The 24,059-nt window shown below is 46.1% G+C and overlaps 1 protein-coding gene across 1 annotated transcript in view; it reads right to left on the minus strand.

Annotated features, from left to right (window-relative positions):
• The window catches only part of PNPLA7 (patatin like phospholipase domain containing 7), a 124,412-nt gene that overhangs the window by 16,744 nt on the left and 83,609 nt on the right, over positions 1-24,059 (minus strand). Inside the window, exons 27-31 of the mRNA XM_034067558.1 lie at positions 16,961-17,117; positions 8,632-8,748; positions 4,223-4,292; positions 1,974-2,090; positions 418-566 (exon numbers count right to left, since the gene is read on the minus strand). Of these exons, the coding sequence (XP_033923449.1) occupies positions 418-566; positions 1,974-2,090; positions 4,223-4,292; positions 8,632-8,748; positions 16,961-17,117 (610 nt within the window). The remainder of the gene's footprint in view (positions 1-417; positions 567-1,973; positions 2,091-4,222; positions 4,293-8,631; positions 8,749-16,960; positions 17,118-24,059) is intronic.

The raw sequence follows: 24,059 nt of genomic DNA on the forward strand, positions 1-24,059 counted from the left end.
AAAGAGTCTGGGTCTTCCAGCCGCACCTCCCCAAACACTCCCACAACAGCAGCAGTAATGTTAAGTACTGGCTTATCACCAAAAATGTCCCTAAAATCAACAGTTCAAAGACACACAGAAACACTGAACTGAAAGAAGTTATTTCTCTTGGTAAAGTGAATAAATTCTGACTTTATCAAAATGTAAAGCACCTCTAAGAAAAGGTTCCTTTGCTCTATCAGTTGTATCATTCCCTTCCCAGACTGGGGCTCTACCTTCTCCCATCCTTTCCTTTGGACCCAGCTGTCTTCCTCCACGAGTAAGAGCTCAGACCCAAGACAGATGAAGCTCTGTCACCAGCCTTGCTCCCTGAAGGAACAAGGGGGTGCTTCCTGCTCTGTTCATAAAGCACCTGGATTTTAATGTAGCCTCTAATACCTTGACTTTCTCGGCCAGTGGATTCCACCTCTTCCAGAGCAGCCACCAGCCAGACAAGCAGTCCCCATAGTTGGTGAGGTCAGTCTCATCCCGGCTCCCCACATCAATGGCAATCACCACCTTTGCACCCGTGGACCGTGCAACATCAGCTGTGGAAAGAAGGTCACATCAATGCCAGAGCTGTAACCCCACGACTGCTCAATCAAAACTTATATACACAGAATCACAGACTGGTTTGGGTTGGAAGGGACCTTAAAGCTCCTATGGCAGGGACCTCTTCCACTAGAGCAGTCGCTCCAAGCCTCTGTGTCCAACCCGGCCTTGAACACTGCCAGGGATGGGGCAACCACAGCTTCTCTGGGCAAAAGGACTAACACAGTGGGAGGCAGTACATAACCTGACACTGGGCCTACCTGCCTATATCTGAACAGGCTCAGATATAAATATCTGCAGTAAACTCTGCTATGAGACCATTCCCCCCTCGGGGAGGTTCCTGCCCTGCCCTGTGTGCTCCACTTTAACACCAAGATCCCAGTGTGCTGCCCACCCTGCACTGACCAAGCTCCTGTGTACCCTCAGGTGAGTTCCCATTGCTGGACTGCTGGGCACAGCCCTTCTGGGGTATGTTTTGCCTCAGATCAGTGGGATGACCTGACTCTCTCACACTGTCACCAGAACCCATGCAAAGACAGCAGCACAGAGGAGGTGGGACACCCACAGCTCGAGTCTACAGTTACACCACGAGGTATAATGTGAAAGAACACATTGAAGCCACATTAATTCTACCTCGTGCAGCACATTTCTCACAAGAACAAAAGACCTGGGGACCTGTAGAAGGAACAAGTGGTCTTAAAGAGGAGAGTCAGCAGTGCTGGGTCAACCCTGTAGATAGGAGGTAATGAAGGATTGGAGGAGCACAGAGGATTTCAGTCTAAGAAAAGCTTTGGGATGCAAAGAGTAAGAATCATATTTGAAAGTGAGAGAGAAATGAGGCAACACCTCCTACTTGAAGGTCAGTAAAAAGACTAGCTGCAGCCTTTGGATATGGGAAGTGCCAAGGGAGGGAAGAGAAGGACACATACCTCACAGAATCACTGTATATTTTTCTCCACACCCCCTGAGTCCAAGATAGTTGCAGTTTCCAGAATAGTTATGCGTAGGAAAACCACAGCTCTGAGGGGCCAATTTAAATGTTTAATTTAGGAACTTATTTAAATCAGATCTTTCTGTAACTTGGATTTCTGTCCCCGGGCTCCTTCAGTTTACTGTGTCTTTTCCATCCAGTGTCACCTGCATGTGTGGCCTTTGCCCTCTCCAGTCCGTGCAGGTGGAAAGTATGGTCTGCAATTCCTCCTTTTCCTTACAGACACAGGCAGTGTCAGATGGAGATTTGGGGTTTCTATTTTGTGTTATTTCCATTTCTGTGTTTTGAGCAAATACAGCACTGGTGGAGAGATAACACTCCTTATTTTCTTTATTGAGAAAATAACAAGGGGACAAAGGTTTGCAGGCTTTGTTGATGGGCTGTGTTCTTCCCAGCTGACCTGGACACCTACCTGGAAGGTTGTTGATGTAGCCTCCATCCATCAAGAGGTGCCCATCCTTCGGGTCACAGAGAGGAGGCATGTACCCGGAGAGGGACATGCTGGCACGGACGTATCTCCACAGAGAGCCTGCAGGAATGAGAGGGAGGGAATGGCAACAGCATGAACTACTGCCACAGAGGCGGGGTAGGCTTTTGCACTCATGAAAATAATCAGGAGGTAGAGGCCCTCCTGAGGATATTGTTAGAAAGTTATTAAAGCTGTTTATTACTTTCTGTACCATAATCCTGGCTAGGGCAACCCCCCCTCCCCCCAAAACCCCAACACCAAAATCCCCACACAATTCAGACACCCTATCAGGCAAAGGCCTCAGAAACCACAGCTTTAAGCCCATGTCTCATGTTTACTGCCTTCAAGGAGATTTCAGCATATGCCAGCCTGCGGGGATCATCTTTAGTGCTTTGTTGAGCTTACACTGATAAGGAAAGGAAAAGGCTTCCCTGGGGACAAAGGGATAGAAAGAATAAGCAGCTCGAAGGGCAGCTAAAGCCATTATGTTCTACAGGGATCCACTAACCTCAGACGTTTAGCAGGAGCTCAACATGAAAAATAGATGCTGTAAAAGCCCCAAAAGTCTGTTTTCCCTGTTCTGCAATAACCAAGTATTTTCACTTGTAAAACCTGCGTAAGTACAAGTGGAGATCTTATTTCTTCCTAGGACACTGCTGCTCATAGCACTGGAAAGCAGAAAGTTATAATCCTTTAAGCTGGTAGAAACAAGAAGTTTAATCAAGGGAAATGATTGATCTGTTTCCTGCAAAACATTAACTTTAAGGCTCTTATTTCGTGATTTCTCTCAGCACCTGCATCAGCTGAACTGGGGTGATGCTGCACTTCCAGGGAGGCCAAGAGTTTTGTCTGAGAAGTGAATCTTTAAATTACCAAAACAAGGCAGACCTGCAGCCTTAGCTCACTTGTCAATAAGCAACTACTTGGTGCTTGAATCAGCAGCTCTCCAGCAAACTGGGAATTGATTTTTTTTATTCTCTTCTATTTTTAAACATATGCAACAGTTCTGTTTAATTCTAACTCCTACTGTTTAACACAGGTCAATACTAGCACATTTGGAGTTTATTATTAATAGTTTTTGTTGAGTTGCAACTTCCATACAAGAAAAATGCTGACTTCCTGTGCCACACTCCACAGATGAGACCAAGATGGGAACTTCCAGCAGCTGGGAACTTACCATAGAATCCCAGACTGGTCTGGGTTGGAAAGGACCTTAAAGCTTATTCAGTTCCAAGCCTCTGCCATGGGCAGGGACATCTTCCACTAGAGCAGGTTGCTCCAACATGACCTTGACCCTTCCTTCCTCTCCTGTCAGTGAATTCTGGAGACATCTATAACCATTCTCCAGCTGATTTCTATCCTTACATTAAACTTCTACAGGGACAAGCAGCTGGATGGGGTGAGATTCCTGACCTCAATTGGCTTAACCTGCTGCAGAATGGAAACACAAAACCTCTGAGAAAGGTTAATCCTTTTTCTGCTTGTTTTAGCTCCCTTGGTTGTTCTCAGTCACCAAAGCCCCAGTGTCAGAGTAATTTAACAGCAGGAATTGACAGGAGCTGAGCCAGCTCAAAAGATAAAACATCAAAGACCTGCCAGCAAAGGCTCCAGCTACCCAAAATACCTGGTGCACCTGGAGGCTTGTACTGTCTTCACTGAAGACTGAGTCATGGCACAGTTACCCCAGATAGAGAAAAGCTAAAGCAAGTGTCCCACAGGGCTGTCACCATGTCCTGGCAGCAGAGCAGGAGCTCGGATCTTTCTCTGTTCAGTCAGTGAACTGCATTACAGTTTTCCACCACAGAAATAAAGGGGACTGGATGCAAATAAGAATCTAGCTCAGCCTCTGCTTTTGTAGGACTCTGTATTTGGAAAACTGCTTCATTTATGGGAATTTATATCTTAAAAAAGGTCTAATTTATGGCTAACACCTGCACTTAATGGGATGCTTTAAGGAAACAATGGTGTCAATAGACTCATTTTCTCTCTAAACAGTGAATAAAGCATCTCATTTCACTGCTTCTCAACAGATCTGTTCCTTATTATCTGTGGACAACCACAGTTTGGTGCTCAGCAAGTAACAGAGAAGGGTGAAACAAAAGGAAAGGTGAATTTAAAGGCAAGGAAAACTCTAGGAGCAAGGGTGCTGGGGAAGTTTCGCAGCATCATTTCAGGCCCCCTTGCACACTCACCGTCTGTGTGGACCCGCATTGCTGAGGCAGTGATGTCCGTTGTGATGGCAAAGTAAGGAATCCACAGGTCCTGCAACAGAGGAGGTCACAGTTTTACTACAGCTGTAACCTTGCACTTGAACTAAAGCCCATTTCTAACACAAACCAAAGCAACAATCTACATATCTATGACATGAATGCCTGCATGGATGGAGGAAAACCCATCAGCCCTGTGCTTGAGTTCATAAATTTGTTTCAAATGCAAACATTAGAATCAAGGCAGACAGAACTCCTTTTTTTTAATAGAAAGAAGGAATTGTTCCAGAACACTGTCCAGCATCCCGAGCAGCATGGAAGCCTCATCACTCACACTGCAGTTTTATTTCCAGATGAAGTGTGGGGGTCTGATGGTAACTCTCATCTAGAATGATCCTTGGGCTGCTTATTGCTGGAAGACAACATGAAGGGAAGTCTCACCTTTATACATTCAGTTCTTATCTAGGTCACTAAATAGCTGCTGCCTTTGGCCTCCCCTGAAGACACGGCACTAAACTAGAAAGACCTTGGATCTCACCCAGTGGGGCCATTCTTGCACTTCACCTGACTCTTTCCATTCATGGTGGTGCTGGTCTACACAGAGCACACAACTACTCAGCTCCCCCCAGCCCCAGCCTAGGGCTGTAACTGGCACCATCTCCCTTGCCTGAGCCCAAAACAAAGAGGGGAGAACATGAGTCATGGCCTCTTGACCAAAGGATGTTCCATTTCTACCTTGTGGTGATGAAGCTAGGGATCATTTCAGCAGGAGAGGCAAGAGCAATGCTGCTGAGAACCAAAGTGCCTCGAGCCAAAGAGGAAAACACAAAGCTGCAGCATTCCCTATAGGAACAAAAGATCCTGCAAGATTAATCTTCAAGAAGACCCAGTCTCTTTGTTCACGGGACAAGGTGGCCAGGACTCCTCCAGCACAGCTCTGATGTGCCTTGAACTCAAACCAAATGTGGGTTTGGACTCCGGCTACCAGCAGAACCCGAGAAGCACCCCCTCAATGGCCTGGCTGCATCTCTGGGGACGTTTCTGTGCTCTTCAATTCAAAGAGGCTTTTTTCCTAGTGAGTTTAATCTCCTAGGCAGCTCTGCAAAGATGGTGGAATTGGGGAGGACTAACAGATGCTGCACAAGTATTGCAACCCATCTGCTATAAATGCCATGGGAAGGCGGATGAATAAAGTGTGACTACGAGAGTATTAGGGGTGCCTCTCCATGCTAAAGATATTCTGATGATTGCAGATCTCAGTGCATCAACCATATTCTAAGCGAAAATAGGGGAACAGGGAAAAAAGTCTGTCTTCCTTTCAAATGCATGCAGACACGTGCACAAAGGAAACTAAAGTAAGATCTATCACACAGTAATGAAGACTGTTTCTCAGATATCATTCCATGTCTTTTGAGGACAGAGCATTATTCAAGTCTGAAACAGGGCTTGCTAAAAGAATTTTCTGATTCCTCACACCTGAGCCTCCAGCTGAGATGACTTGCAAGAGCATTTTGTGCTTCCAGCATGGGGGATAAGATTTCCAGAGCTTGGTGCTCTCTCATAAGGATGGGTAATTTCAGAGGACAATAAGTGTGTTTCTTGTGAAGTCTCTTTCAATCGCTTCTCTGGATCCCCGTGTGCCTTCCTGAAGAACTTGCACAGGCTGAGCTCTTGTGATGGAGAGCCTTTGGCCGACATCTGCAGCAGCAGCCCCGGGGGTGGCTGGTAACCAGGGCTACCCCAGCCAGCGTGCTGGGAACCGGGAGCCTCCTACGTTCCACAGGCTGCTGGAGAGCAAACTGAGGAGAAAATGGAACCCCCTGTTCAATGTCAGAAATAACAGTTCAACGTAAGTGCTGCTGCTGCAGGAGAGGGATGAGGGCACGCATGAGACATGCAGGAGTGCCACCCCACAGGCACGGGGAGTAAAAAGGAGGATCTGGCCTAGTGCTTCCTGATTTGAGGCTTCTGTAGAAACACAAGGGCCAGAGCCCACCCTAGCATCCTGGGGTTCAGCCTTGGTCACTGTGGATGCTCCCAGGATGGAGCAGTTGTAGCCAAGCATACAAGCACAACCTGTTTGTAAGGCTGTAATTAACTCTTTAATATGTATTTCCAGTTGGAAATTATTGCTACTCACCCCCCTCCAAAACCACTCCAGCTACTGAGTGAAGATGGATGTTTGCAGTTTGATGCTTTGAAATAATGCTTTAAGAAAACATCTGCTCAAGGCTGAATGCTTCCGAGTTCAGCTTCTGTGACTTTCTAAGTCACCCTTTACACTTGGGCAGCTTTCAATTTCCATCTGTCTAGCGACATGGCTGGTTACCCCGCACTGATAACATGAGCTGCAATGGAGGAGTAACTGCCTCCTTCCCTGCATTTCTCCTTCATCTGACGGAAGTCTTCCAACATAAGGAAATCCTCAAGCACAGACTGAAGGATTTTGACTGAAGGATCAGTACATGCCCACAAAGATGCTCACAGCCAGGCGGGACAGGGCTTGGAGCAGCCTGCTCTAGTGGAAGGTGTCCCTGCCTGTGCCAGGGGGCTAGAACTGGATGAGTTTTAAGGTCTGTTCCAACCCAAACAAGTCCATGGTTCCATGACACTACTGCACGCTTTGGAACTGGATTTCTCTTGATCAAAACATTCCTGTGACTGCAAGGTTAGAAAAGATCACACAACTTCACCTGTAACAATCATAGGGAAGGAATCTGCTGCATCTTGAAGGCAAGTACAATAAACTGACTGCTGAAATCAAAAGCAGTGATGGGGTGAGCAAGGGAAGCTGGGGCCAACTAAGCTCAGCGATTCTCTTCGATTTTGTCACTCCCTCCCTCTCAAAGCTCTGCTTGGTGTTATCCTACAGCCTCACACTGCAATGTACCACCTGCAATTCACACCACGTCACCCAAGAGGAGACCACACTTCCCACCACTGAGAAGGTCTGGGGGTTTTGCATGGCAGCTCCTCTGCTGCCTCAGTCATTGGACAATCACATGTTTGCCTATCAGGCACTGCTGAAACCAAAGATAGGAGCTGCAGGGCTTCAGGAAGGGACACACCTGATCATAGAGCTGGCAGAGTGGGGCTGGTGCTGCCCAACAGCAAAACAAAAATAATTCCAGTCTCAGAGGAATTTATCCCTCTCAAACCTGCTTGTTCCCAGCCCCACTCTGCACAGCAAGATGCTATTTTAAGCCACGTGATGATTAATCACTTTCATACTTGCATTTAAGCAGGGAATGGTTTAGATTATTTTTAATAAATATGTTCGAAGTAGATCTATCTTACATGATTTTTAATAAATATACTTGAAGCTTTGGTTTCTTGGCAGAAAATTACCAAGGCTGGAATGGACACAGAGGCTTGGAGCAACCTCTCTAGTGGAAGGTGGCAAAGGGTTGGAACTGGATGAGCTTTAAGCTCCCTTCCAACCCAAACCAGGCTGGGATTCTGTGTTTCTATAAGCATATATAGTGTTAATTTGCTATTTAATCTTTCATCACAAGGATTCCAAGCCCAGGAATAATTCACTTAAAATTGCAAATGAGGTAAGATTGCAGGATTTGGTGATTTAGGAAGGCAATCATTGATAATGTGCTTTATGAATTGCTGCTGCTGAGGGATGGAGGGTAGGTGGGATTCTGAGGGTGGCCATCAGCTCAGGCACACCACACATGTAGCAATTACAGAAAGGTCACCAATGAAAAACAGGAACCAAAATACTTGGATGCTATTGCAGTTTTCAATGGGCTGTTCATTAAAACTCTCTCTAGCTTCAAACAGAAAAGCTAAAGTAAAAAGAAAGCCAAACCCAAACCCATCGCTAACCTCTTCAAGACCTTCTTCTGCTGTGCCTTAAGAGTCTCTGAGACCTGATTTGCAAAATAATAACAATAAAACAGTCTGAGCAGTTCTACTTTAGTGACACAATTTTAACTTCTGCTCTCAGACACCAGGACTCTTTTGTCAAACAGAAAAGAAGTAGCTACAAATAATCTACTCCTTGTGTTTTCTAAATCCACCAAAATCATAGAATCATGGAATAGTTTGGGTTGGCAGAGACCTTAAAGCTCATCCAGCTCCAACTCCTGCCACGGGCAGGGACCCCTTCCACTGGAGCAGTTTGCTCCAAGCCCCTGTGTCCAACCTGGCCTTGAACACTGCCAGGGATGGGGCAGCCACAGCTTCTCTGGGCACCCTGTGCCAGTGTCTCACCACCCTCACAGGCTCCATCCGATATTCATGTAACACCACAGTCCCAGTTTTCACATGTTTTCAGTCATCCCACAGCCCCGTATCTCACATTAGCATGGAAGAAAGCTATTTCTGCTGCAACAGAACACAGTGGCATCACTTACTGTGCAGGAAGTGAATAAGCAACCTACCTCTATCTGCTTATCTTTGAAGATGTTGTTGATGCTGTTGTTAAAAGCTGCTCCTGAAAACATAGAGGTTATTGGATACGTCAAGTCCAGAATAGTCTTAAGCACGGAATTCATAACCTAAACAGAAAAAAAGAAAAGCCATTTGAAAGGTAAATATACATAAGAATCCATATTAATGCAGGCATTGATGTATGCAATTGGAGAAGCATCGTATTCCAGATCCTACAGCCAACATGTTGGAAGCATTGCTATTGCAAGGACAAAGTTATCAAGAGAACAGAAAAACAACTACGAAACCTACAATCAGCAACACCTTGTTACTTACCTTCTGGTTTATGATGCCATAAATTTAACCCAAAAGGCAGCAAACCCTGTAGGCAGTTTGCAATAAGGCTTGAGGAAGAAGGTACATTCACATTGCTTCCTTTCTACTCATAAATCAAAGCATTGCTCTACATAAGCGTGCACAGACACAGGTTTCTGCATTAAAAAATGCACAGGAACAGTACAGTTTCATTCTTGCTTTCTTTTTTTTTTTTAATAACAAAAAGATATTATTAGTTATCTCCCTCTTCATCACCCTTTCCACAGTTCACTGGTATGGAAAGGAAATCCAAAATCTGTAACAGTGGAATCTCTGCATTGCTCTTCTCATTTCTGGATCACACCTAGTTTTAATTCCAGTCTTAAATCTTTCATCTGCCCAGTATCAGCACTTACACATTACATCATACTCAGTTAAAAAACTCATAAAGTTCAACAAGGCCAAGTGCAAGGTCCTGCAACTGGGTCAGGGCAATGCCAAGCACAAGCACAGGCTGGGGATAGAGGGGACGGAGCAGCCCTGAGGAGAAGGACTTGGGGTTGTTGGTTGATGAGAAAATGCACATGACCTGGCTTCAGTGAGCACTTGAGCCCAGAACCCCCCCATGTGCTGGGCTGCACCCCCAGAGCATGAGCAGCAGCTCAGGGAAGGGATCCTGCCCCTCTGCTGAGCTCTGGGGAGAACCCCCCTGCAGCCCTGATCCAGCTTTGGGGCAGCAGCACAAGAGGGACCTGGAGCTGTTGGAGCGAGGCCAGAGGAGGCCATGGAGATGCTGCGAGGGCTGGAGCAGCTCTGCTCTGGAGCCAGGCTGAGAGAGCTGGGCTGGTTCAGCCTGGACAAGAGAAGGCTCCTGAAGGGGAGACCTGAGAGCAGCTCCAGTGCTTAAAGGGGCTGCAGGAAAGCTGGAGAGGGGCTTGGGACAAGGTTCTGTAGGGACAGGCCAAGGGGAATGGCTTGAACCTGCCCGAGGGGAGACTGAGATGAGCTCTTAGGCAGAAGCTCTTCCCTGGGAGGGTGCTGAGGCGCTGGCACAGGGTGCCCAGAGAAGCTGTGTCTTCCATGCAACTGAAAACCAAAACAACACAACTAACTCATATGCAATTAATGCAATTAAATAGGGTTTCACTGGCTGAAATACTTCTCTTAGATGTGGTATCTTCTCTCTACATGTTCTCTATAATTTCAAAACCAACAGACAACACAGCATCATACCCAGCAGAGACCTACAGCACGAGACTGCCTCTGACCCTGCCACCTAGTAATGCATCTGTGATCAACATCTGGCCTTGGCTTTACTCTAGCAATAACTTAGAGGAGCAGGATTAGCCTACATTGTCTTGTCCAGCTGCTTTTAAATATATATTAGGTATCTGCCCAGAGAATACATGTCCAAGTATTAAAAAAGACCCTTAAAAACAAGCATATAAACAGGAAACGTGGGAGAATGTAAAAGCCTTTTCACAAACCCCATTATGAACCTGTCACCTTCATTCACATCTTCATGTTGGGTTCTGAGGGGGTGAGGACAGTGTGCCAACCTAACTATAGACATGCTACCCACAGCGTCAGAGTTAAATGGAATTAGGTTTGTGCTTAAAATAGGGATTTGGTCTCTGACATCACTCAGAATGATTAAATCAGGGAAAGGCATTTACAGAAAGCTCTTTATTTAATACCAAAGAAAAATCTCTCCAACTCAGCACCAAACACTGGGGCCGTCCTTGTTGCAAGTGATCTTTACAATGCTCAGCCTCTACATTTCCTCCTCAATTAATGCTTGCAGTAATACTGTATGTGAACAAAATACTTCTAATTAACAGTTATTTCTTAATATTCTCATTTCTCATAACTGGAGGATGCCCTTTGAAACGCTGATGGCCAACAGCCTCCCTCTGCCTTCCAAGAATAGCTGCTACCACCTACTGCTCTCAAGATAAATCAAGTTAAAGATCACCCATTGGAAAGGCTGCCAGAGCCTCCTGACTTCTGCTTCCCCTCAGACTTCTCTACTAACCAATGCACAAGGGCCAGCACCAGTGCCCCCAAGAACAATGCAGCTCCACTTCCCTACTGTACTGTGATGGGAAGCCTGGCCTGGCCTCATGGCATCCCTACCAGTTCTCTTGGGAGGGAGCAGTTACTTCACAATTCTTCATTTAACTTCTCATGAACTTTCATTTCTACAGCTCTGCTGCACAATAAGCACTCTTTTTAAAGAGGCCACCATCAATCCCATTATTGTTAAAAACCACTCTGTGGAAAAAGGCAACTTCAGCAAGAAAGGGACAAGGGCTAACTAACATGATGCTGGGCTACAGCCCCAGAGCGTGAGCAGCAGCTCAGGGAAGGGATCCTGCCCCTCTGCTGTGCTCTGGGGAGAAACCCCTGGAGTACTGATCCAGTTCTGGAACAGCAGCACAAGAGGGACGTGGAGCTGTTGGAGCGAGGCCAGAGGAAGCCATGGAGATGCTGCGAGGGCTGGAGCAGCTCTGCTCTGGAGCCAGGCTGAGAGAGCTGGGCTGGGGCAGCCTGGGCAAGAGAAGGCTCCTGAAGGGGAGACCTGAGAGCAGCTCCAGTGCCTAAAGGGGCTGCAGGAAAGCTCAGACCTTGGAGCAAGCTGCTCCAGTGAAAGGGGTCCCTGCCCGTGGCAGGGGTTGGAGCTGGAGGAGCTTTAAGGTCCCTTCCAACACAAACCAGGCTGGGATTCTATGATTCTGGAATAAGGAACAAAAAAGTCCTGAATTATAACCTGTGGCTACATTGTTATTTGATGCAGAATGGTGGTACACTGGTGTTAAAAACTAATACATTTCAATGTTCCAGAGTATAAAATAAAGCCAGGGCAGGGCAAAACTTGTTGCAAGAACAAAAATTTAAACCAGCAAAACAGATAAAATCTTTTTCAAACCACTGGAGATGGCCTCAGGAATTTCCTGTGATGCCTTTCCAGTGAAACCAGCGAAGGAATTCACAAAGAGAAAAATGCTAAAGACAAAACCTAACTCAGGCCAAGAGTTTAACAGCACCACAGGGGAAGGAATTACAGATACTGGAAGCTCAGATTTAAATGTAAACTATTAAGAAATCTAAGAGTCGAGGAACATGAAAATGAATCCATCTAAGAAACTGCAGCCATCTCAGAGTCAGGTAAAGCAGAGAACCAGGCAAGTAACTGCATATTTCAAATCAGATCCACATGTTTCAAGCATGTAGCATTAATGTGCCCTTCACAGTCATCAGTGGATGTGATGGCCCCAGGATAGATGCAGGATGGTTTGGTGCCTTCATTTCAAAGCAACAGGCATGTTTGGATTTTGCATGCAGCCTTTTATCTGAATTTCCCAAATTATAATGCTTGATTTGAGGTTAATTTTAACAGCCCAATTAATACAATTGGAATGGTAAATATGAACCCTCAGGCCTTATCACTACATAAAAATAGGTTTTTCCTGTACCTCTAAGATTTAACAAACACACACCCATGTGTTTGGATCCTGTAGTTGATAATCTCAAATACAAAATTCCAGCTGAAAGGCAACCAGAGGGAACCCTTCAGTTGGCTTACAAAGGAAAAGCATTGTACCCTGGTTTAATCTTTGCAAGTAGTGACTACAGCTTCCCAATGGGTTGATGAAGTTTTAGGGATGCAACTGAAGAGCCCAGAGGTGCTGCTGAGTGCCTGTCTCAAGCACCAGTGGGCTGGAGGACACCCAAAGCGGGTTCACAGCTCATCAACCCAACTGAAGAGACAACATATGCACATTCATTAGCAGGCAATCTGTAACGAGCTGCTTCTTTATTTAGGATTCACTGTGTGCTTTAAAGCTGCTTTAGCCCATCTTACCTCTTGCTGTGGCTGATCTGGGGCTAAGGCACAGAAACCAAGACTCCCTTTAGCTGCGGATTAGTTTATTTGGTGGGTTTCCTCTAGTCAGGAGGTATCTTTCCTGTAATATCCTGCCTGCTCTTCATGCCAACCTAGTTTGGCAATGTTTGCCTGGTGTTTGTTGGCAGAGATCTGTCCTTGTAGCTGTTGTCCTACAGGAACAGTGTGGGATGCAAAGAGCGTTACAGAACACTGCATCTCCTAATGATGCTCTCCCTCTGACATCCACAGCGAAAGGACCTTTGTGGTCCCTGTCAGGTGGGCATCCCATCTTTCCCCACCACTCCTTCTGCTTCTGCTAAATCACACTCCTAAGCCAACTTCAACCTGTACTAGGTCCAACACAAGCACAGGCATCACCTTGCTTTGGCAGAGAACAGCTTTTTTCCCCTCAAAACAACAGTTATAAGAGACTAAGAAGAGTACTGGGATCCAGTCTAACAGCATCTTGATCTGCCCCAACTGAAGCTGATGATCCCCCTTGTCCTGGGCTGGCACTGCTGCCTTTGCAGTGAGCAGCTCCAAGAGCTGAGCTGGCAGAAACAGTGTGACAGAGGAAATAAAAACAAGATGAGTTTTTTGCCAGACCAGCTCATTAATCCACAGAATGAACCAGTGTGCAAATACCAGAGCAGTGTTAGGGAGAGGCAGAACCTCATGAACCCCCCATTTATTTTAGCTGTTTTGCAACTGCAGCAGCAAATGACTGCAGCATCCTACTCACCAGCTCTTAAATCCATTCTGGGAAGCTAAAGCTCCACATTCCTATGACCATATTCGATCCAACAGTAGAAATTCCATTCCTTGGGAAATATTTATACATTAAAATAGGAATTCTTCAATTAAAAAAAGAAAATCAAGAAAACCCAACCATGGGCAAACATGGAAGTTTTTGATTGTTTGACTTGCTGATTGAACACAGGTACAGAGGACACACAGAGGCAGTACATAATAAACAGCCTGACTGCTAATTTCATACCCCTCTGTATTTTAATAAAAGAGTCATTTATTTCTTTCCTGCTTCATTAGGTCCAAAAAACCCATCCCATTAAAAACATCCCTTCTCCCAGCCCCAAGTGTACAACCAGAGATAGGCCAACTGCTAAAAATACCCAAAAGAGAAATAACTGCAGGACATTTACTTTGATGGATAGCAAAATAAATTAAAAACTATCAGAGTTATCTAATCCATCACAATGAAGACATTTCAAAATCCCCACAGGCTAAGAACACCAGGCTGCAAGGCTCTGCACAAAGAGCACTCAGCACTCACCTTCCCCAGCAACAGCTCACAGGCTTTAGAAGAGCAGAATCAGCAGCAGGGAGCATCCCAGCCTTTGGGCATAATGTTTGCTTAATGAAGGATGGTCCCCAGAACAGCTCCTGCCCAGCAGCTGCCTCCAGCTGTGGTCCTGGGCCAGCAGTGATGCTGCTCCACAGGACAGCAGGAACGGACCTGCAAGTTGTGGACACTGGGAATGTGGGGCTTAGCTGATGGATTTGCCACCTCACTTGTGCTCAGTTCATTTGGGTGGATGTCACAGAATGACAGACTGGTTTCGTGTTGGAAGGGACCTTAAAGCTCTTCCACCTCCAACCCCTGCCACAGGCAGGGACCCCTTCCACTGGAGCAGCTTGCTCCAAGCCCCTGTGTCCAACCTGGCCTTGAACACTGCCAGGGATGGGGCAGCCACAGCTTCTCTGGGCACCCTGTGCCAGCGCCTCAGCACCCTCACAGGGAAGAGCTTCTGCCTAAGAGCTCATCTCAGTCTCCCCTCTCTTGGGCAGGTTCAAGCCATTCCCCTTGGCCTGTCCCTACAGGCCCTTGTCCCAAGCCCCTCTCCAGCTTTCCTGCAGCCCCTTTAGGCACTGGAGCTGCTCTCAGGTCTCCCCTTCAGGAGCCTTCTCTTGCCCAGGCTGCCCCAGCCCAGCTCTCTCAGCCTGGCTCCAGAGCAGAGCTGCTCCAGCCCTCGCAGCATCTCCATGGCTTCCTCTGGCCTCGCTCCAACAGCTCCACGTCCCTCTTGTGCTGCTGTTCCAGAACTGGATCAGTACTCCAGGGGTTTCTCCCCAGAGCACAGCAGAGGAGGAGAATCCCCTCCCTCAAACTGCTGTCCTGTGAATCCCCAAAGTTCCCTGCATTACCACAAAGCTGGAGCTCAGTTAAAGGAGCCACTCTCCTGGCTCAGACTACACAATATGGGGGAAAATAACTCAGAAGAGTCAGTGTTAAAAAGACTTATAATCCCTCACTGTACTTTGTACATTAGCTGTGATCTGATCTGGAGTGGGGGTTTTCAGGGCTTTCTGCAGTTTACAAAGCAACCATGTTGCTGGACCATGCTGGTAACAGTGGAAAGGGCTTCAAACAGAGCAGTCTTCCCTATTTTCATTCTCAAAACTGAACAATTTGTGGTTTGGATGTGGAGCTCAGAACACTCATAACAAACCTCAAGAAAATCCATTCTTCATTATAAGACGAGATGTTTGCTCTAACAGAGGTTATTAACCTCTCCTCCGGTGACTTACTTGCAGATTTCAAGGTTCCAATATGTGAAACAGCTCAAGGCTGGGCCATAACCTTTCTTTTCCTTAGCAAAATGGTCTCTGAGCTTTGCAATTTGCATTCAAAAAGTTAACCAATAGGTTATATTTCTTCATTTCACCTTTAACTATCCCTGTGTGATTCCACAGTCGGTTGGCCAGCTCGAGAGCTGCAGTGATGGAAACAAAGCGGCTTTAATGGGAGCACAGTGCTGAGAAGCCCAGCAAGGAGCATTTCCAGCTCTCATCACCCCTGTGCAGAAGGGATCTGACAAGTTCACAAACAAGAGGAGATAATCCTCTGGACAACTGCACAGAGGAAAATTTCATTGCTGTAGCCTAACCAGGAGCAAGGGAGGGAAGGCAGCGAGGCACAGAAAACACTGCAGGGAGGGATCACCATGGGCTCATCCTGCTCAACCTCATTTGCAAGTGACCAAGGTGGGAAATGAGGAGTCCAAGGTTAAATGGATGCCTGATACGATTCAGTACAGTTACTTTTACGTCCTTATTCTCAAGCCTCCTCCAGTTTTGTGACTCCAGCAAACTGTTATGTATCATACACAGTTTCTGGGTTGGGCGCTTCCCAACCCAGCCAGGCACAGGCTGCTCTTACATAAAAAGCACAAAAGTCCATGTTCTTCTAACAAACAGTGACAGGGGCTGAAAGAGGGTCCCATGGTCCTCTGCACACCAGGACAACACAAACATGCTGGGGGCTCAGTAAGCTGGGCTATCTGGCTTGCAGAGTGGTAACCATACAGCAGATTTTATCTCAAAACCATGGTGGGTTAGAGGACACCTGGGGGAGGTATGACAACTGCAGGCTCCTAAAACTCAAGATCTAAGCAGACCCAGAGCTTAATCTGAATTAGAAAATTCCCTTTCAATAAGAAAACCAACAGGAAAACGTGGGTTTCATATGAACAATACAAAGTTGTAACTTTAGGAATTATACCAATCTTCACCTTTAGTCAATCTGACCAGTGTCATCTGGTGCTAGCACAATTTCTCCCCAATATGTTACCAATAAATTCACTCACAGGCGTCACTATTTAAAACATCCTTCCCAAACCTTGTTTGAACTATGATAATATGTTTCTGTTTCTATTAAATATTTAGAGTTAAATGTTTCTCCTGAACCAGGGTACCGTCACTCTGGAGCTGTGAGGCTACCCTGTGATTGACACACTTTGTATTTAGTTTAGAGAAAGATTACCTCTGTCAATCAGTTCCACTGAAAAATGACAGCATGTGAGAACGAAAGAGAGAAAATTATACAAAAGAGAAACACATTTGTTGGAAGCTGGAAACAGAATCCAGCACCTCAAAAGAAAAGATAAAACAATGATAAACACAGAGTAAAACATTTGAACAGCATCACTCTACATTTATAGTGTGACTAGAACTTGTCACAGCCACCAGCTTCCCCAGCCTGCTCTCTAGTGCCAGGCAGGGCTGGTTTGGCTGTGCAGACACCAGAACGTGCCTTGGATGGCTGCTGCCTGTGAAGGCTTGTGGTTAAGCTTTTACACTCCATGTGAGGAGAGAACTGCACCATTTCCAGTGCTTACCATGGCCCACTGCCTGGCTTTGATCCTCATCTGATTGTAGCTGCGCTCTTCGGCATACAAGGCACTCATGAAGGCACCAATAGATGTTCCTCCGATCATATCCACAGGGATGCCAGCTTCAATCAGTGCTCTGATCACTCCCACTTGGGAGCAGCCCCTGTGCCAAGAAAAGAAAAAAGCATGATCAGACAAACAGCCACTGAAAGAGCATACAGACATGGATGCCACCTTCTAAGGGAATGTGAGCATGCACCAGCTGTATTGCCAGAAACAAATATTAGGAATGCAGGAATGTTCAAAGGGACCCCCTGAGGATCCCAGGAGTTGCTGAGCAGGAGCCTGACCACAGTGTGAACGGCAACAACATGAAAACAGCAGCCAAGAATTAAGCTAGAAGATATGTGAGGGAAAAGTCAACATGGATTTAAGGGAGCAATGACATCAAAACATCTACTGGGGTCCTTCCAAACCAGCCAGGGATGGCTGGATTTCAAACACCTTTCCACAAGCTTCTTTCCCAGGAACTCTTCAAAGAAACTCAGCCAGCTGGACAACAGGATGGGTCAATGCATGGATTAATAATGAATTTGAAGATGGAAAACAAAGAGCAAGAAGAAACAAACAGTAATGAGAAGGCCAAAGTTTCATCCACACACAGAGCCAGGAAAGGGACAGACAAAGAGGCAACAGAGGAGCTGTGGCTGCCCCATCCCTGGCAGTGTTCAAGGCCAGGTTGGACACAGGGGCTTGGAGCAGCTGCTCCAGTGGAAGGGGTCCCTGCCTGTGGCAGGGGGTTAGAACTGGATGAGCTTTAAGGTCCCTTTCAGCCCAAACCAGTCTGAGATTCTATGGTTTTGGGATGAGACAAATTCCTCCAGGACAGTAAATGTATTCCTTGATTTCAAGGAGTGCAGAAGGAACTCAGAGCATTGCTGGAGAAAAGTGGTAACAGATGAACCTCAGTGCTGATGAGACAAGAGAAAAACTGAAGTAGCAAAGTCCCTACAGCAATGAGCTCCTAACTAGCTCTGCTCACTTGAAGGGATTTTGGAAGTACTCTGGACATTCCCTGAGAAATATCAACCTAGTGGTCAGTGGAAATCCAAAAGGCAAATCAAAGAAGGCAGAATAAACCAGAAAACTTCAGAACATACATCCAAGATTGACCAGCCCTTCAAAAAGTGCAAGCAAGCTCAGATTCCTCACTAAAAGGAAACAGCACAACTAGAAAATGACAGAGAGAAGAACTGAGCAGAATTTGGAAAGGACTCCACATGAGAAGAAATCTCTGAGCGGGGAAGATCATGACTGATGGGACACGCAGGGCCAGGCAATGATACCTCCATGTAGGAAGTTTAATGTAAAGGAAAGAATTTACACAGACATGGGTATGTAAAGCACAAATCGAGGAAACCACTGTCACCACATGCTGACAAGGTCAAATCACAAATGGACTTAAATGTGGGTTGGCTGAATCAAAGGTACCAGGCTATCAGTGGCTACTGAACATGAAAACTCGGGGTGCAACCTCAGGTCAAAAGCTCAGAGGCTGCTAATTGCTTCACATACACATTTCTGAAAGAACTGCTACAACCTACAACCAGAAATGAGAGTGCAGAGGTGGAACATTTTTATCTGATCTTATAGTGATCCCCTAATGGTAGAGGTGACCTGTCCTACAGAACCATTACAGGAACAGAGACATCAGCAGTGGAAGCTGATTGCCGCCTTATCAGGCCCCTGCTTTCAAATGCTTTGTCTACTTAATACCAAGCATGTCAATTATTTCATTCCTCCTGGATGGATAGTTCGCAATCTAAGCCACAGAGCAGCAAAAATCTTCCTTTGCTCATTTTCAGCCTATTTTCCTGTTCCCCCTGTGCTCTATTTCCATCCTCCTTCCCCTTGCTGTTTACATCCTATAAATACTTGCTGACAGCTGCCAAGTGCACCATAGGTGTCATCTGGCCAAGCTATGCTGAACACATTCTTTCCATCTAAATAAATCCCCTCCAGCTGCTGGAATGCTTTGGGACAGGTTCTTGGTTATACTGGTGTAAGTGACTTCAATGACAGATCTCTGCTGGTGTAATCCAAGAGCAGGAACTGGCTCATTTAGTTTCCTTTCCAAATGCTCCTTCCCCTGCTTTCATAGCATCCCAGACTTGGTTGTGTTGGAAGGGACCTTAAAGCTCATCCACCTTCCACTAGACCAGATTGTTCCAAGCCCCATCCAAGCTGGCCTTGCTATTACTTCTTCTCATAAGATGCCCCAAGTTAAAAGAACTGTATTTCTATCCCTGCCAGAGGAGCTCATTGGTTTTAGGCTTTTAGATCACAGCTATTTCTGCAATCTGCTTCTAGTGCCTGGCACTTACTTCAGCCTTACCCCTGCGTGTAAGTCAGTAGCTGACACTGCTGTTTAGCTGAGGAGCAGACCTCACACAATCCAACCTGCTTTCTGGAGAAAGCCTACAACATGTCTTAACAAATCCACATAAGTACTGTAAAGAATTGCCGGCTCAGAGGGTGATTTTAAACTGGGCAGCTCCAGAGTGGATTCCCCCCTTTAACCTCTTCTGAAGCTCAATTTCCTTATTCATGCATTCAGAAAACACAAAGGGTTTGCTGTGACCACACTGGATTTGTTTTTACTTTGCTGCATGATACCCTTGAGTGAATAACAATTGATTTCATCACCCCTGTGTCGTGCATCAGCCGAGTCCCTGCCAATACCCAGCTAAACGTGTAACAGCCACGTTACCACCAACACAAGCATCAATTCTGAAGCACTGACCTGCAAGCTGGGATTGAAAGTACTTTTCTTGCTCTTATAAACTGCCAAACTAATTTATGTTTCATTTATACATGAATACAAAGCTGATTCTTTCAGTTCCAGCACCCTGAAGAGGAGGATTCATGACTGGATGTATTTATGTAAACTAAATTGCATTTGTGTGAACTATTTCTCCCCTGTGAGGGTGCTGAGGTGCTGGCACAGGGTGCCCAGAGAAGCTGTGGCTGCCCCATCCCTGGCAGTGTTCAAGGCCAGGTTGGACACAGGGACTTAGAACTGGATGAGCTTTAGGGTGCCTTCCAGCCCAAGCCATTCTATGTGTCATATATATGATAAATCCTGAAGTAAATGCACATGAATCCCCCCCCCCCACTTCTCCATGTACCATGCAGCCTCCTGAAAGATGTAAATGGGTTTTTGTTCCTCTCCCTATAGCTTTAGGCCATCATTACTCAGCAATGCTTCTATGTGAAACTTCTCACCAACTCCCCACAGTTGGTTCTCCCTTGGCCGTGCTCCGCAGCTCCCGGCACACAGGGGCAGGCTGCCAGGGAAGCTGTGTGCCAGCAGCATGGATCCTGTTCGCTCACAACCTGTGGGAGCCCCATGGACAGCCGGGGTGGGCAGCTCTCTTGCTTCAGCTCAAGAGGAAAAGAAACCAAAGCCAGGAGCAGAGTCCCTGTTAATGCTTGGCATCAGTGCAGAGAAAACAGGGATTGTGCATTTCTTGTAGTACCAGACACAGTTTCACAGGGGACTTGTCCTGGTTTAGGGAAACATGTGAAAATACAAGTGTTTGGCAAGAAGAGTACAAGGGAAGATCGCTGGTGCTGAGCTGTTTGTACACATCAGTGCAGAGCACTTGTGTGGAGTGGAGGAAATCTCCAACTACCTGGAGCCAAATGTCACTTACTCCGGAGGAAAGCAGGAGCAGGGGTCTGTGTAGATATGAGGAAGGAGTGTCTTGGCAGGGAGATGAGAAGAGCATGGTGCTGGAGCTGTAACCATGGCTGTTCTTTGCCTTAAAGCTGCCTGATGGTGCAGCTGAATGGAGCATTTTCCCTGTCAGGATTAATGGCTGTCCCAGGACAGGAACAAGGGCTCCTGGCACCAAGGACAAGCGACAGAGAAGATTGCTGTCAAATAACTTGCATCAGAACCCAAAGATCTGCCCAAGAAGTGCAGCAGCTATATATTAATGAAACCTCTTTTCCATCATATACCACTCTCTAGGACTAGCCTGATGAATTCGTGGAGAGAGCAGAAATGGCAGCAACCAGGTCAAGGACAAACTGGAAACAAGAGCCCTGCTCCATTTCCACCCCAAACTCATGCTCAATGTGCTTCAAAAGCCTCCCAAAGCAGTGCAGTACCCAAATTCCAGAGCACCATTTCTTTTTTACTACTACATTTATTTGTGACTACCAATGGTCACAAATAAACGGCCACAAAGCAGGGAGAAGAGTTATAGGCTCGAGGACGTGCTTCCCTGAAATAACACAGCACAGCAAGCAGGGAGCACAGCCTCACTGGCAGGAGGGATTGCAGGAAAATTCCTGCTCCTGACACAGCCCTTGCTTTCATCCCCTGGGAAATGCCCCTGGCATGGGGCTGTAAGGCATGAAGGCCAGAGCACAACTGATAAGAGAAGCGTTCTTCTGCGAGACGTGCATGTGTCAGCTCTACACGTGCCTGCCTGAGCTCAGATTAGACACAGCCCTCAGGAAGAAGCGAGCAAATGCAGTGGGACATTTCACATTAAAGTATCAGCAGGACTACAGGCTCTCCTCTGTGCTCAGGTCAGGGTTGAAGAAAACACGATTAATACAAAACCAGAGCCTGTGCTCCAGTGTTTTATCCACAAGCCACATTTAACACATCAATGAGATGTTGCCTGTCAGTGTTAGAAAGAAAAACACAACCTGTGAGCACACAGAGAGGGGATGTTTGGTTTTCACACTGGGACTAAGGGAGCAGCAAGGCAGAGCTGCAGCTCGATTGTGGTGCCACCTCCAGAGCCTGCTTCGGTTTGAGACAGGAAGAGAAAATACAGCTCAGGCCCCCCCCAGCACCCACCTCTTCCCCTGACTGACTCAGCAGGATGGAGGAGATCTCTCGGAATGCATTGAAGAGATGCTATTTTCTTTGGTTAAAACCCGGATTAAGGCCAGGGCTGCTGCAGAGCTTTGCTGTGTCACTAACCAAAGCCTCCTCAGAGCAGGGGACATGGCTTGCTGCTCCACCTTCCTGATGGAGTTAACTGGCAAAGTAGGCAAAAACCAGAGGAATTGCCAAGGGGACTTTGCTCAGCTCCCCTAGAGCCCAACAAACCTGAATCAAGGCATCCCCATAACCTTAAATTCTCTGAGGAAGCAAAGCTATACAACTAAAACCAGCTTTTCCCTCACCTAACAGCTTTGATTCAAAGTATGTTATGAGCAGTCATTAGATCACCCAGTGCAGATGAATATGTATTTAATATACCAGCTTTAGAGATTCTTCACTCTAAAGGGAGTGTTGAAGGGACCTTAAAGCTCATCCAGTTCCAACTCCTGCACAAGCAGGGACACCTTCCACTAGAGCAGCCACAGCTTCTCTGGGCACTCTGTGCCAGTGCCTCAGCACCCCCACAGGGAAGAGTTTCTGCCTTCTGATCTAATGATATTATATAAGATATAAATATATTAAGATAATAAAGATACAGAAGATATATAAAGATAAATGAGGGACTATACAGAGTGCTGTCTGGAAATGTGAGATAGAGAAGTTTCTTCTTTAAATAAGCAGCAGCATTTTTAGTATGTGTTTTGTTGCTGATCCTGACATTGAGTGACACAGTCACTGGCTTGGAAATCAAGCAAGTCTACAAGTTGCAACTGTATTATCTTCAGTTTGGCACCTTCAATCTTTTGCAGCTGCTTCAATAGATACAAACATTGCTTTGAAGTCTAATTGTACTTGTGTCTTTCTAATAACATTATTTCACAGTTATCCTAACCATAAAACTTCCCAATATCACAAATTTCCCAGAGTAATTACAGTGATGATCTGTCAGCTCCAAAGGATAACAGAAAACAGACCACTACAGGGCTGCTCCTACTTCTGCACTTCCAAGTTTCCAATCTGGACCACAAAAAGCAACTTCTGTTTATCACAAGCCCAGTGAAACAGGGCTTACCTTCCTGCAAGAAAATCCAAAGGCAATGTCCTTTTAGCACTGATCTTATTTCTGCTTCATGTACTGACTTCAGAGCAAGCTTTAAACAGAGATTTCTGCCTGACACAGAAGTAAATGAACAAAAATTGTCCAGCCCTTCCAAAAGAACTGTCAGGTCTACCCAGTCTGGGGGCACGGAGGGATACCTGAGCAATCCACTGAGGAGAGGAAAACCACAAAGCAAAACCAGAACAATACATCAGGAAATGCCCCAGGGTTTTTCTTTTCTCATCTACCTGCCAGCAGCATGCTCCAGCAGGTGTGTGCACAAGGAGGAAGAAGGGAGAGGCTGATGGCAAACTGCAACCCCCCCATCTGCCTCTGCCTGGGGATGTCAAACAAAATCCTCTTATTCTGAGCCAAGAAAGAGCTCAGTTATCTGCAAAGAAAGATAATTTCTTTGCAAAACAAATATATCCTCCTTCCTCCACCCCTCTGAGACTTAGCTGTGAAATGTCTTGAAAGAACCCATTTTGAGCACAACATCTGGAAGCTGCAGAAAGAAGACCAAAGCAGAGCACTTTAAAGAATTTAACTGTGATTTCACTTACAACTACTCCAATCACTTATTTTTTCATAGGAAAACCCATTGCCCTGATGAGGCTGGACAGAGATTCCTAAAAGTCACAGCAAGGCAAGAGCATCTTCCTGAAAGCACGTGGAATTGCAGCAGAGCATTGCAACTGCTGTGTGGAAAGCATTCCCTCAAGCTTGCAGCCCTGTAACTCAGCACACATATCTTCAGCTGATAAAGAGAGGTGCAAAACTACCAACAGGAGCTGAAGCACAACTCCACCTCCTCCCTGTTTAATTTCATCTGTATATCAAAGTACTGCTATGAATAAATGATTTTGGTGGGTTGAAGACTGGAGATCAGGACAGGACAGTCCAAATAAACCACTTGCAATTAATTTTTATTAAGTCATTGCTTGGAAGTTGATGGCTCCCAAGTTCCTGCCGCTTGGAGGATTTAATAGAAGCCATTAATATCTTCAACCTCCATGGCAAACAGGAGCAAATGAACAATTACAGAGGTGCTACAGATGGGAAAAAGAAAAAAATTAGATCACGAAGCATTACATAGG

Source organism: Melopsittacus undulatus, chromosome 11 (genome assembly GCF_012275295.1).
Source record: "Melopsittacus undulatus isolate bMelUnd1 chromosome 11, bMelUnd1.mat.Z, whole genome shotgun sequence".
Lineage (NCBI taxonomy): Eukaryota > Metazoa > Chordata > Aves > Psittaciformes > Psittaculidae > Melopsittacus > Melopsittacus undulatus.